General features: G+C 37.0%; 1 protein-coding gene across 2 annotated transcripts in view; it reads left to right on the forward strand.

Moving 5' to 3' along the window:
* Gphn (gephyrin) overlaps positions 1–12473 on the forward strand; it is a 386872-nt gene that overhangs the window by 331159 nt on the left and 43240 nt on the right. For both annotated transcript variants that reach the window (XM_048361849.1, XM_048361848.1), the window contains one exon: positions 8510–8631. In XM_048361849.1, coding sequence (XP_048217806.1) covers positions 8510–8631 — 122 coding nt within the window. The remainder of the gene's footprint in view (positions 1–8509; positions 8632–12473) is intronic.

Genomic DNA, 12473 nt, shown 5'->3' on the forward strand with positions numbered 1-12473 from the left:
CTTAAATTTTTAAATGTATTGGCTTCTTTGTGGCAAGGCATATAGGGAAAATAGAAGAAAAGATCAAGACTAGAAAGATATAGAATACTCTAGAATACAGTGGTGACTATAGAGATGGTGAGAAGTAATCAGACCCAGTATATATTCTGAAAGTAAAACTAACCAGTGTTACTAGGGAATTCAAAGTAGAATATGAAAGAAAGTAATAAAGATGAACTCGTCAAGTATTATCCTAAGCAAGTCTATAGGCATTTACCCAAATGAGACAGAATGAGCCAAGGAAATCAGGGATTCCATTTTGAACATTTTAGGTTTAAAGTACTTACTAGAAATACCTCTAGAAATACTGAGGCAATTGAACCCAGTAATACAGAGCTTAGGAGAAAGATTTGAATTAATGTACATTTGAAAGTTATTTGCATATTCACAGAGCACTTACGTTCATAAAACTAGATAATGTCATCTGGGAAATGAGAATATATAGATGACAGGAGATGCAAGCTTTACACTTGGACAGCAGGTATATTTTCATCTTTCCCCATCTTTTATATTTCCCAATTTTATTTTCAATTTTGCCTTGATGATACCATGAATCTATTCATAGAATTTTTTAAAACCCTCCATTTTCAACTTCTTTTGGATATTTCTACCTAATGGTCCACCATTACCTAATTTTACATCTTTCCCTTCCTTCCACCCAAAAATTAACTTCTTACTAACTTAGCTATTTTTATAATGATGTCACTATTCATTGAAACTGTTTTCATCAAGATTATCATAAAATTCATCACACTAATCATTCTGGGGCCAATACTGGGCCTTGAACTCGAGGCCTAGGTGTTGTGCCTGAGTTTTTTTTGCTCAAGACTAGTGTTCTACCCTTTGAGCCACAGCTCCACTTCTGGCTTTTTATAATTAATTGGAAGCAAGAGTCTCTTGGACTTTTCCTTTCCAGGCTGGCTTCAAACCGTGATCCTCAAATCTGTCTCCTGAGTAGCTAGGATTATGAATATAAGCCAACAGCACCTGGCACATACTAAACCTTTTTAAAGGTAAATTCAGACTATCATGAATAATCATATGCTTATGCAACCATTCACCAGAATTCTTTGTAAAACTGAAACTCTATACTCTCATTTTCCTTCAAATCTCACAGACACTTGGATACTACTATTTGAATTTTTGTCTCTAGGTATGTCACTACTGAAGTTACACAGTATTTATCTTTTTGCAAATGGTTTATTTTACTTACTAAAATGTCTTCTACATTGATCCTTTTTGCAGCCAAGATCCAACTCACCTTACCTCATACTGGGGATTGAACCCATGGCTTCACACATGTGAGACAACTGCTCTGCCACTTGAACCACAACCCTAGTCCTTTTGTTTTATATTTCATTTTTAAAATAGGGTCTTACTAACTTTGACTTGACTATCCTTGAACTTTTCATCCTCGTGTTCTGCCTCCCTAGTATTTGGGATTACATGTAACTACCACCACACCTACCTAGAATTTCCTTACTTTTTAGTAGTCCATTGTGTGTGTATCTCTGTCATTTCATTTACCCTAATTTATCTATAAATAGATAAATATTTGCTACATTTCAAGTCATTATCACCATATACCATATAACTAGACTTCATATCTGTGCTCATTTCCTCTCATTAAAACCCAGTCATTGTAAAATACTACTTTCAAACATAATTCAGATTTTTTTTCTACATTAGGCTTTCCATTAACATTCTCACTGTATATGTTCTCTTCTTGTTTTGAATACCTAGGAAAGCTTTTAAAATATTTTTGTTACCAAATACTTTAAAAAAAAAAAAAGAGGAGAAAACCATATATAAACTCACCATGCTTTATCTGAAACATGCTATCACTTGAATTCTTTCCATTTTCCAACTGTTACTATAGGTTTATATCGCTTCATTTGTATAGCAGTTATCATAATGTAGATGTAATTGTGTGTCCTTTAGAAATTTAACACTGTATGAAAGTTTCTTATTACCTTGTCTTTTTAAAGTTTGTTTTACTGGGGTTGGGGATATGGCCTAGTGGCTAGAGTGCTTGCCTCGTATACATGAGGCCCTAGGTTCAATTCCCCAGCACCACATATACAGAAAATGACCAGAAGTGGCGCTGTGGCTCAAGTGGCAGAGTGCTAGCCTTGAGCAAGAAGAAGCCAGGGACAGTGCTCAGGCCCTGAGTCCAAGCCCCAGGACTGGCCAAAAAAAAAAAAAAAAAAAGTCTAAAGTTTGTTTTACTAGTTTCATAATATTCTGTTGATGTCTATACTTGACTTCCATTCTCATTCAAGAGTACATTATAGGATTGTACATGCATCTTCCAAGTCTTCTCTTAATACTCCAGAGAACTGAATTAGAATGTACACTTTTTCCACTTTGACCCAACCAAAGTTTATATATCTTCTGGTGATTAAGCATCCAACGGTACATCAGAATAGGTTTCTATTAATATTAACAATTCTGGCTTAATGTCGCAAATTTAATGCATTTATGCTGTGTATCCTACTCTTATCTACATATAGTTATCTCTCACATGTATATATCTATAGCTAGATTATTACCTGTTATACTTCTGGTCATTTTTCATTCTGAGCTAGACCACATCTTCTGGATATGTGATAGTCTATATTTGTACTATGTTCTATACTAGACTAATGATAGTTCTTTTTATCCCTATAAGCGATATGTATCATATTCTCTTTAATGCATGATAATTAAGTATCTGTTAAACTTAACAGATGTGCTGAAAAGCTAAACGCTTTAGAGATTACACATTTAACCACTCCCACAAAGAGCAAGCAAGACAAGATTATTGTCAAAGGCTAGATAATAATGTCATAACAGCAAGAAATACTTAAAACTCGTGGTCTATAACACTTGCCCTAACATGAACAAGTCTATGGTTCCAACCCCAGAATCATAAGAGAGGTGGAGGGAGGGGAGAGAAAGGAAACAGACTTTCAGGATTTTATTTTTTATTCAGGCCTATACAAAGTCCTGAATTCAGAGCCATGAGATCATTTAGCTTGCTTGCTGGATGCTAGTACTTTACCACTTGAGCCATGCCTCTAGTCCAGGAAATACCTTTTAAATCATCAACAAATAGTCATAATTATTATAAACATATTTTAAATGTGAGTTTGAGAACATGTCATAAACCCACAGAGTTAATGTAAGAAAATATTCTTTCAAATACCAGGAGTATGAATATGAATAAAGAAAAGATCAGAAAAACAAACTCACAGGCCAAAAGGTTTACTGATTCTAAACCTGGGAAGGGCATCCAAGTCTTCGACCTAGATAGAGAAAAAAGGCAGGCAACCATTCTTCAGCTTAGCTGGAGAAGAAATGGCTCAATTCTCTTAGGGCTAAAGTCTCTTTCATTAGGCAGGGAGAGTGAAGTCAGTCAGGGCACCATCTGGGGTAGTTTTGTCATGGGAGGGGAACAGGATGGGAACAGGGTAAGGGGCAAGGGGAATCTTGAGTTATAGGGAATGAGTTTTTACATCTTGTTGCCAAATGGTATGGGCCTCAGTTCACAGGTTACCTAATTACAGCCACAGGGTATGTTTGTGGGGAGAGAGGAGGAGATGATTCAGTGATGTCTGTAGCAAGAGCAGTTCTAGATACAGCTAACAAGGGGAAAAGTTAGTTAAGTCATTTTCCACCAGTTAACAGAATATTTTGGCTGTAAAAAGAGAACCTTATAGCCAGAGTAAGTGATTCATGCTTGTAATTACAATGGCTCAGGAGGTAGAGATTGGATTATTACCAATAATTGTGGATTGTGATTCAAGGCTAGCCCTGGCAAAAAAGTTATTAGGAAGACCACCATCTCATTTAAAAACCTGGGCATGATGGCACATGCTTATGGTCCCCGCCATGCATGAAGCCTTAGGTGGAAGAACTAGATGTAGGCCATGAACCATTCTGTTAGTATAATTTGGCCCCCAAATATATATATATATATATATATATATATGTATATATGTATATATCCCATATATACATATATCCCAAATACATATGTGTATACATATATACACACATACATATACATACATACACACACAGTAACAATTTGCAGGAACTAGTTGTATTCTTTTAAATAAACTTCCGTTGTGTAGCCAATTTTGTTAATTTTAACACATTGTCTTAATCTGTTCAGACTGCTATAATGTATTCTAAACTAGGTGGCTTTATTTCTCACATTTCTGGATGCTAAGAAGTTCAAGAGCAAGGCACTTTCTCTCTGCATCTTCACATGGGAGAGGAGTAAGCAAGCTCCTTGGGCCTGTTTCATAAGAGCACCTATTAATCTCAAATCACAATTTCACCATAGGCATTTGAGGGGGCACAAACATTCAGATCATAGGGCATCTAGTATCCATTTGTAAATCCATTATATGTAACCATTATTCCCATGTAAATAAAAGGCATTTATTTGCCTTCAAAACTAATATGTTCAGAGTTCAAGCCCCATGACTGAAAAAACAAAAACTAATATGTTTATTCTGTAATACCTCTCAAATTTGTTCCCTTTTTCTTCATATACTTTTTTTACTTAATCATTTATTTTATTTTTTAATTTGTTTTTATTTTTTTATTGTCAAACTGATGTACAGAGAGGTTACAGTTTCATACGTTAGGCATTGGATACATTTCTTGTACTGATTGTTACCTGCTCCCTCATTCCCCCCTCCCTCCTCCACCTTTCCCTCTCCCCCCATGAGTTGTTCAGTTGGTTTACACCAAGCAGTTTTGCAAGTGTTGCTTTTGTAGTCATTTGTCTTTTTATCCTGTGTCTCTCAATTTTTGTATTCCCTTTCTTCATATTCTTGCATGATCAGACAACTTTTACTTTAAGGAAAATATTATTCTCTTTTTTCAAATAAGTGTATTCAGACACTTTCCTCTTCCTTCATACATATTTGTAAGCTGTAAATGACTACTTCACAATGTAACTAATAAGAGTTCTGGCATATTAAACATCGCATATATTATCCACACATTCATGATGATTTATCATTTGTCCAAATTAATTTTGATCTAAAGTCTTAGACTTAATTAAGGACCTAAAATTTAAGTTCATAATAAAATGTTATGATTTTAGAAACACTGAAAGAATTCATCTTGTATTGGGATTATAGCTCAGTGGTAGAATACATTGCTAGCATGCATGAGGACTTGGGTTTCATTCCCAGCACATGGGGAAAAAGAAACAAGTCATACTTCTTTTCAAAGACATTCCATATCATCCATATCATTCCATATCATACATACATGATAAGATCTCTTCAAACTCTTCAAAGTAGCAACAAGATTAAAAAAAAAAAAAAAGGCCTGAATCTCGAGTGGCAAAAGCCTTCAAGAAGGGAAATATATGGGAAACTTAATACAGATAAATGGTACTTAGTAAAGTTTGTTATAAAGATTCCTTTGGTGCCATTTCCAAGCTGATTAGGGTCTTCTAAAACTTTGTCCTTCTGATAGAGAGGGGAGGAGAGACCTGTTCCTAAATTCCTGTCCTGCTTTTAGGCACATAAAGGGAAGACAAAGCTTTGCTTGTTTTTTTTCTTAATTGCCTGCAGCTCCAAAATTGTCCTTTTAACAGTATAATTTGGGGTATCATATTCTTCTACCCTTCACCAGAATCTTAGTATCTCAAGAGAAAGTGATAGAAGGTTACTTAAAGAATTTTGAGAATGCTAAGTGCCAGTGGCTCATGCCTGTAATCCTAGCTTCTTAAGAGACTGAGATCTGAGGATTGCAGTTCAAAGCCAGCCACAGCAGGAAAGTTTGTGAGACTCTTATCTCCAGTTAACCACCAGAAAAAGCCAGAAGTGGTGCTGTGGCTCAAGTGGTAGAGTGCTACCCTTGAGCAAAAAAGAGCTCAAAGACAGTATCCAGTCCCAGAGTTCAAGCCCCAGGACTTGCACAAAAATAAAGGGAGGAGGGACTTTGAGAACTGGGTTTATTCTGGGCTTGTAGATGTTATAAGCAAGATTACTAAGCAGGCACAAGACTAGTTGGAACTTACGAAATAGGTAATTAGCTAGAACAACCAGTCTTAACTTTGGAGCACGCAGGACCATATGGAGTTCATGTTAGTCAATTTGCCCATAGTCCTATTTTGGAGTATATAGATCTGAAGAAGCTTGTGTTAAAAATACTTGGGGTTTAGGATCATGACTCAAGTGGTAGAGCACCTGCCTAACAAGCATGTGGCCCTGAGCTCAAAGCTCAGTACCACGCCCCCCCCCCAAGAAAAAAAAACCCACTGATTTAAGGTAGTTCAAATTCTCTGTCATGGCTTACTACAGTTGTGCAACTAATAGTACAGTCTACAAATTGATTTGTATCATAAAAAAGAGCAAGAGGGTAAACTATAAAACTTTTACAGAAATTCATATAAAATAGTGAAAGCCTAGAACTGAGAACATAAACTTTTAATGTGAAATTGGGGTCAGACTAGTAAGACAATAAATGAAAATGAAGGGTAAAGAAAGAAAGAAATTTAAATGTTCCTGGGCCCAGCCCAGTGATTCATACTCCTATTCTCAGCTATTCAGGAGACAGAGATGGAAAGGGTTTTGGATCAGGACCAGCCCAGGTAAAATGTTTAGTGAGACTTCTATCTAAACAAACAATCTAGGCATGATGATGCATACCTATAATCCCTACTATTCAGTAGGCTGTAGGTAGGAGCTCATAATTCAAAGCTAACCCCAAGTGAAAAAGAGTGAAGAGGGAGAAAAAGAGAGAGGGACAGAAAGGGAGACTAACTGAAAAGTAATAAAACCAAGAGAGGCATGGCTCAAGTGGTAGAGTACTCTTAGCAAGTACAAGACAAGTTTTGTTTATGTTTTTGTTTTGCCATTGCTGGGCCTTGGACTCAGGGCCTGAGCACTGTCTCTAGCTTCTTTTTGCTCAAGGCTAGCACTCTACCACTTGAGGCACAGCTCCACGTCTGGGTTTTTCTGTGTATGTAGTGCTGAAGAATCAAACCCAGGGCTTCATGTATTCAAGGCAAGCACTCTACCACTAGGCCATGTTCTCAGCCCCACAAGGCAAGTTTAAACTCCAGTACTTAAAAACAAAAAAAGGTTGTTGTGAATGATTAAAGTATTTGGGAAAAGAATGGAAAACAAAAAGAACAAAAAAGAAGATTCAAAAGTTGAATATTTGAAAGCTGAGGGGATATCATTTTGATAATATGAGAAACAGAAAGTTGAAATTTAATTTGTGGTACCTAACACAAGTTTCAAAGTTATTTTGTTTGACACTACATTTTTTCACTCTTGTGTATTTTAGCTGTACTAAATTTTAGTAGTAATTTCCAACATGATGGAAGTATATGACAATAGAAAATAAGATTCAGTTGTAAAGAAGAAAACTTCAGTTTCTGTTCATATTTATATTAGTATATCCAGCCTTACAATCTGACACTTAATTCTGTGTTTTCTTCAAAATTATTGAAAATGAGTTATAGATCCCACACCATCATTTAACCAGATATTACTTCTTCCTGTCCATTTGCACATAAATTACTCATGCTCCAGTGACTCCATTGACTCTGTTATTCCTAGAACTGTTTGCAACAAAATGACAGAGAGGAAACATGAATGGGAAAGAAATCACTCCTATACAAAAAGAACCAAAAAAAAGTAGCATACAGGCACTGTATTCCTTCTGATGAAGTTAGAGATCCTTTGCCTTTGTAAATTATAATGACTTGCCAGCCGGTGTGGTGGCACACATCTGTCATCCTAGCTACTCAGAAGGCTGAGATGGGAGGATCAAAGTTTGAGGCCAGCCCTGGCAAAAAAAAGGTCATGAGACAATCTCAGCGAATAAATGCTGGTATCCATCTCACTGGTCTTCATGTGTGGAGCTAAGTATTGCTTGTCTAAGTTTGTTAGTCTCAGAAACAAAACATTTGTTTCTCTTAGAGAGGTTTAATGTCTTTTTTAATGCTATTGATCTGACTTCAGAAAAAAAAATTCTAGAAAGCTTGAAAGAAAAAGATTATTCATTATTCTCTTTAGACCTGAGAATATCATGTCATACAATCTCTACCTTAGATGTTATTATTGAAACCTAAATTGGAAAACTGGGAGAAAAATAGTTGTTTATTTAGTTGGACAAAATCCAATTACTCATAGGGGTCAATATCTCCGTAGCATTATTGTCAAATTATAGCTGAAATTGCTGTGATCTTTGGCCTACTGTTCAATCACAATTGAAATTTCTGCATTTTTTTAACTTTGTGGTGACATTTTCTCATTCTTCTTTACTTCCAATACTTATTCGATGATCTTTTGAGCCTCTGCCCTCCTACATGCCTGAAACTGTTGCAGGTGATAGAAGAAAAGTAAAAATACATCTTTTCTATTAGAAATAGACAACACTGTTTTAATAATTTTATTGTTTTGGGGTCGTTTTTTGTTTTTTTATTTTTTATTTTTTGGCTTTGTAGCTGCTAAATCCTGAAGATGACCTCTTACCAGGAAAGATTCGAGACAGTAATCGTTCAACCCTCCTAGCAACAATTCAGGAACATGGCTACCCCACAATCAACTTGGGAATTGTGGGAGACAAGTAAGTATGGCATCTTATTTTGAAAAGTTATTATATAAATATGAAGTTTCAGAGTATAAGTAGTAGAGTGGTTGCTAATTTAATTTTTACAAATGTAATTCTAAAATTTTTATTGAGAGAAATATTTTACTTTTCTATCAATGTGTTGAGTTTACAGGGTTGTTTTTATGTATAATTATTTTTACCCCAGTGAGACTAAAAATAGTGTTACTCCAGTCAAACTGTTGCTTGTTTCAAGAAAAGCATAACTGAGAACCCTGAGAGATTATCACAGTTAGTATAACCTCATTCTTTGACACCTATGTACTGTGATTTGCTAGAACCTTTACATTGTTTTTGTATCTTTATTAACACAAGTTTATCCTAGTTTTACACACTTAAAAATACAAAGGAATGCACATTGACTATAAAAACTATCTTTAAGACCCATCGTGCCCCATCTGCCAAATTATCTCAGCCCTCCAGTGAATTCATTAGACATTTCTGGAATCTCCAGTGGTGTGTTAATGTAATCAAAAGAAAGTCTCTGCTTTCTAATCAGCCTGCTACCATACAACACTCGGCCATTCCTGCGAGACACTATTTCCATTTTACTTAGAAAGGTAGCTGCTTTTAATAACACTCAAACATCAGCCTGACTGAGACAAAACTAGATCAATCTCAGTGATATACCAAGATGTATCAGTCACCATAATTGCCTCTTTCTTACTTATCACCACCTTGTCCCTTGGTAAAGCTTATGCTTATTGTGCATAGGTCCCTGGATCAAATGTGCTTTTGAAGAGGCCCTGCCCTGCCACTCACAAAGAATGCTTTAACAACCTACTCTATCAAAGCTATCTTAGATATAAAGTAGACACAGCACAAACCTTCCACAGAGACAGCATCATACTGGTAACTTTAAAGGTCTTTTCTTCCTCCTTATATTTTTCTTCTTAAAGACATTAGAAAAATTGTTTGGTGCATTTTAAGCACCGTTTTTCTTTTAAGTCTTCAACATTTGTATCTACCTGGGTGTTTAGCTCTAAAGAAGTTCATAGCTAAATAACAAACTATCTTAGAGTCCATGCTGATGAAGCCATTGTCTAAATTGCCCTGTATGAAGGGCCCTAGCCTGAGAAAATGAATAGAATGGATCTACTGAATTTAGACCTGAACAGTAACCTGTCCTTTCATATATGTTCCTGTTAAGTATCTAAAACCTGTCTTGATGAAGGCATGGCTGTGTGTGTGTGTGTGTGTGTGTGTGTGTGTGTGTGTGTGTGTGTGTGTGTGTGTGTGTGTGCGCGCGCGCTAGTATTGGGTCTTAAACTCACAATCTAAAGTTCTCTTGGGGGTTTTTTTGTTGGTGGTAGTGATGGAGGTAGGTGTAGGGCTTGAACTCTGGGCCTGGGCCCTACGCCTGAGCTCTTCACCTCAAGGCTAGCACTCTATCACTTGAGCCACAGCACCATTTCCCAGGGTCTAAAGTTCTAGCTTTTTTTTTTTTTTTTTTTTTTTTTTTTTTTTTTTTTTTGGCCAGTCCTGGGCCTTGGACTCAGGGCCTGAGCACCTTCCCTGGCTTCTTCCCACTCAAGGCTAGCACTCTGCCACCTGAGCCACAGCGCCCCTTCTGGCCGTTTTCCATATATGTGGTGCTGGGGAATCGAACCGAGAGCTTCATGTGTAGGAGGCAAGCACTCTTGCCACTAGGCCATATTCCCAGCCCCCTAACTTGGCTTTTTCACGCAAGGCTGGTGGTCTACCACTTGAGCAACTCCTCCACTTCAGCCTTCTCTGGTTAATTGAAAATGAGTCTCACAGGGCTGGGGATATGGCCTAGTGGTAAGAGTGCCTGCCTCAAAATCATGAGGCCCTGGGTTCGATTCCCCAGCACCACATATACAGAAAATGGCCAGAAGTGGCGCTGTGGCTCAAGTGGCAGAGTGCTAGCCTTGAGCAAAAAGAAGCCAGGGACAGTGCTCAGGCCCAGAGTCCAAGCCCCAGGACTGGCCAAAAAAAAAGAAAAGAAAATGAGTCTCACAGACTTTACTGCCTGGGCTGGCTTCAAACCTCGATCATCAAATCTCAGCATCCTATAGCTAGGATTATAGGCATCGGCTACCAGAAACCAGCTCAGACTTTCAAAGAACACAAAAATCAGCTTCTGAGAGGAAATCAGATGAATTTGAAACTTTTGAAAGTTCAAGGATAGATAGGGCAAGCAGCCCTAAAACTGCAGGAAACAAGCTCGCCAGATTCAGTTGTAATAATTCTCACCTAGTGATAGTATATCTTTGCCTCCAAGTCTGTCAACAAGCTCTAAGACACATACAGTAAAAGGAACTTTTTTTTAAACAATCTTTTTCATCCTACACTGTTCTGAATTATATTCTGTCCAATCTTACTTTGTTGTTACACTATGGTTTTGGTTTGCTTTGCTTTGATGTTTTTGAGACCAAAGTCTTGCTGTGCAGTTCAACATGGTCTAGAACTCACTTGAACTCATCATAGCCTTTCAAGTGCCTAGGCTACTATGCCCAGTGTTGTATTTTATTAAAGGTGCCTAACATAATATACATATTGACATTATATTTCTCTAAAGCCAGAACACTATTGAAAGGCTTTCATGGTAGGTTAAATTGTATGGGAGTCCACTCTTGAATTGTGCCCATGTTTCCTAATAATTAGTGTTAGTATTATATTTAAGTCCAAAACATATCTTGAAAACAGCATAAAGAACAATAAACTAGAAATAGACAACTCAGAAATGTGCAAATGTCTATTGTATGTACTTTTATTTGATAGCAATACCTAATATCAAACTGAGAGCATTTTTAAAAAGAGATTTATATAAATCTAGGCTTCCTCAGTCTTAGAATATTATACTAAAAAAGCCCAAAATGAATGCTTTAGAACACAGAGGTGGGTTGTGGGAGGAAAGAATTTATAACTATTCTTATGAAAATGTGTACTAGAAAAAAAGACAAGTTACATTTACTCTACAGCCTGTTGAGACTCAGAAGGTTGCCTCCCTCTGCATTCTACCTCTTCCCATGTAGCCCTTTGCTAATAAGAACACATGGTATTATTATACAGCACCCTCTGGGAGAAGCTCTCCAGAGAAACTAGCAGAGTCATAGGGAGAAACTCTGTCCTGTGTTTAAAGCAGGAAAAGAAATAGCTCAAGAATGCCCTCAGATACAGATTTTGCTTTTTTAAGAAGTTCCCAGTTGGTATGAAGCTGCTGGTTTGTAGATCATAGGAAGTAGCAAGGTTGTAGTCAGTTTAGCCACAGGTCTGCTATTAATTTAGGTCAACAACTATTGAAAATACAAAGTTAAACCACAGAGATCCTGACACTAGTCTAAGGAGTAACAGTCTGTTCTTGTTATCTAAAAAGGTTTAGGTGTTTGGTGTAGTGGCTCTCACCTGTAATTCTAGCTATTCAAGAAGCAAAGATCAGGATAATCATGATTTGAGGCCAGCAAAATATTCATTGTATCTCATCTCAACCAACATGTACTTGGGATCTCTGCTAGGCAAGAAGCATAGGTTGAAGGTAGTCTGAGGTCTGCTCCAGGCAAAAATTTGATAGATATGGTAATACACACCTGTCATCCCAGCTTCTTCAGAAGTGGAGATAGAAGGCCAGTGGTTTAGGGCTTATCTTTAGCAAAAATTAATGAGACCCTATTTTAAAAACAAGCCAGGTATGCTAGTACATACTTAGGGTCCCAGCTACTCACTTGGTAGATGTTAGAAGATTATAGTGCCCAAGGCCAGCCCCAGGAGAAGCACAAGACCCCATCTGAAAAAAAATTAAGAGAACTAGCTGCATGGGTCAGCTGGTAGAGCTCTTA

Source organism: Perognathus longimembris, chromosome 14 (genome assembly GCF_023159225.1).
Source record: "Perognathus longimembris pacificus isolate PPM17 chromosome 14, ASM2315922v1, whole genome shotgun sequence".
NCBI classification, from domain to species: Eukaryota; Metazoa; Chordata; class Mammalia; order Rodentia; family Heteromyidae; genus Perognathus; species Perognathus longimembris.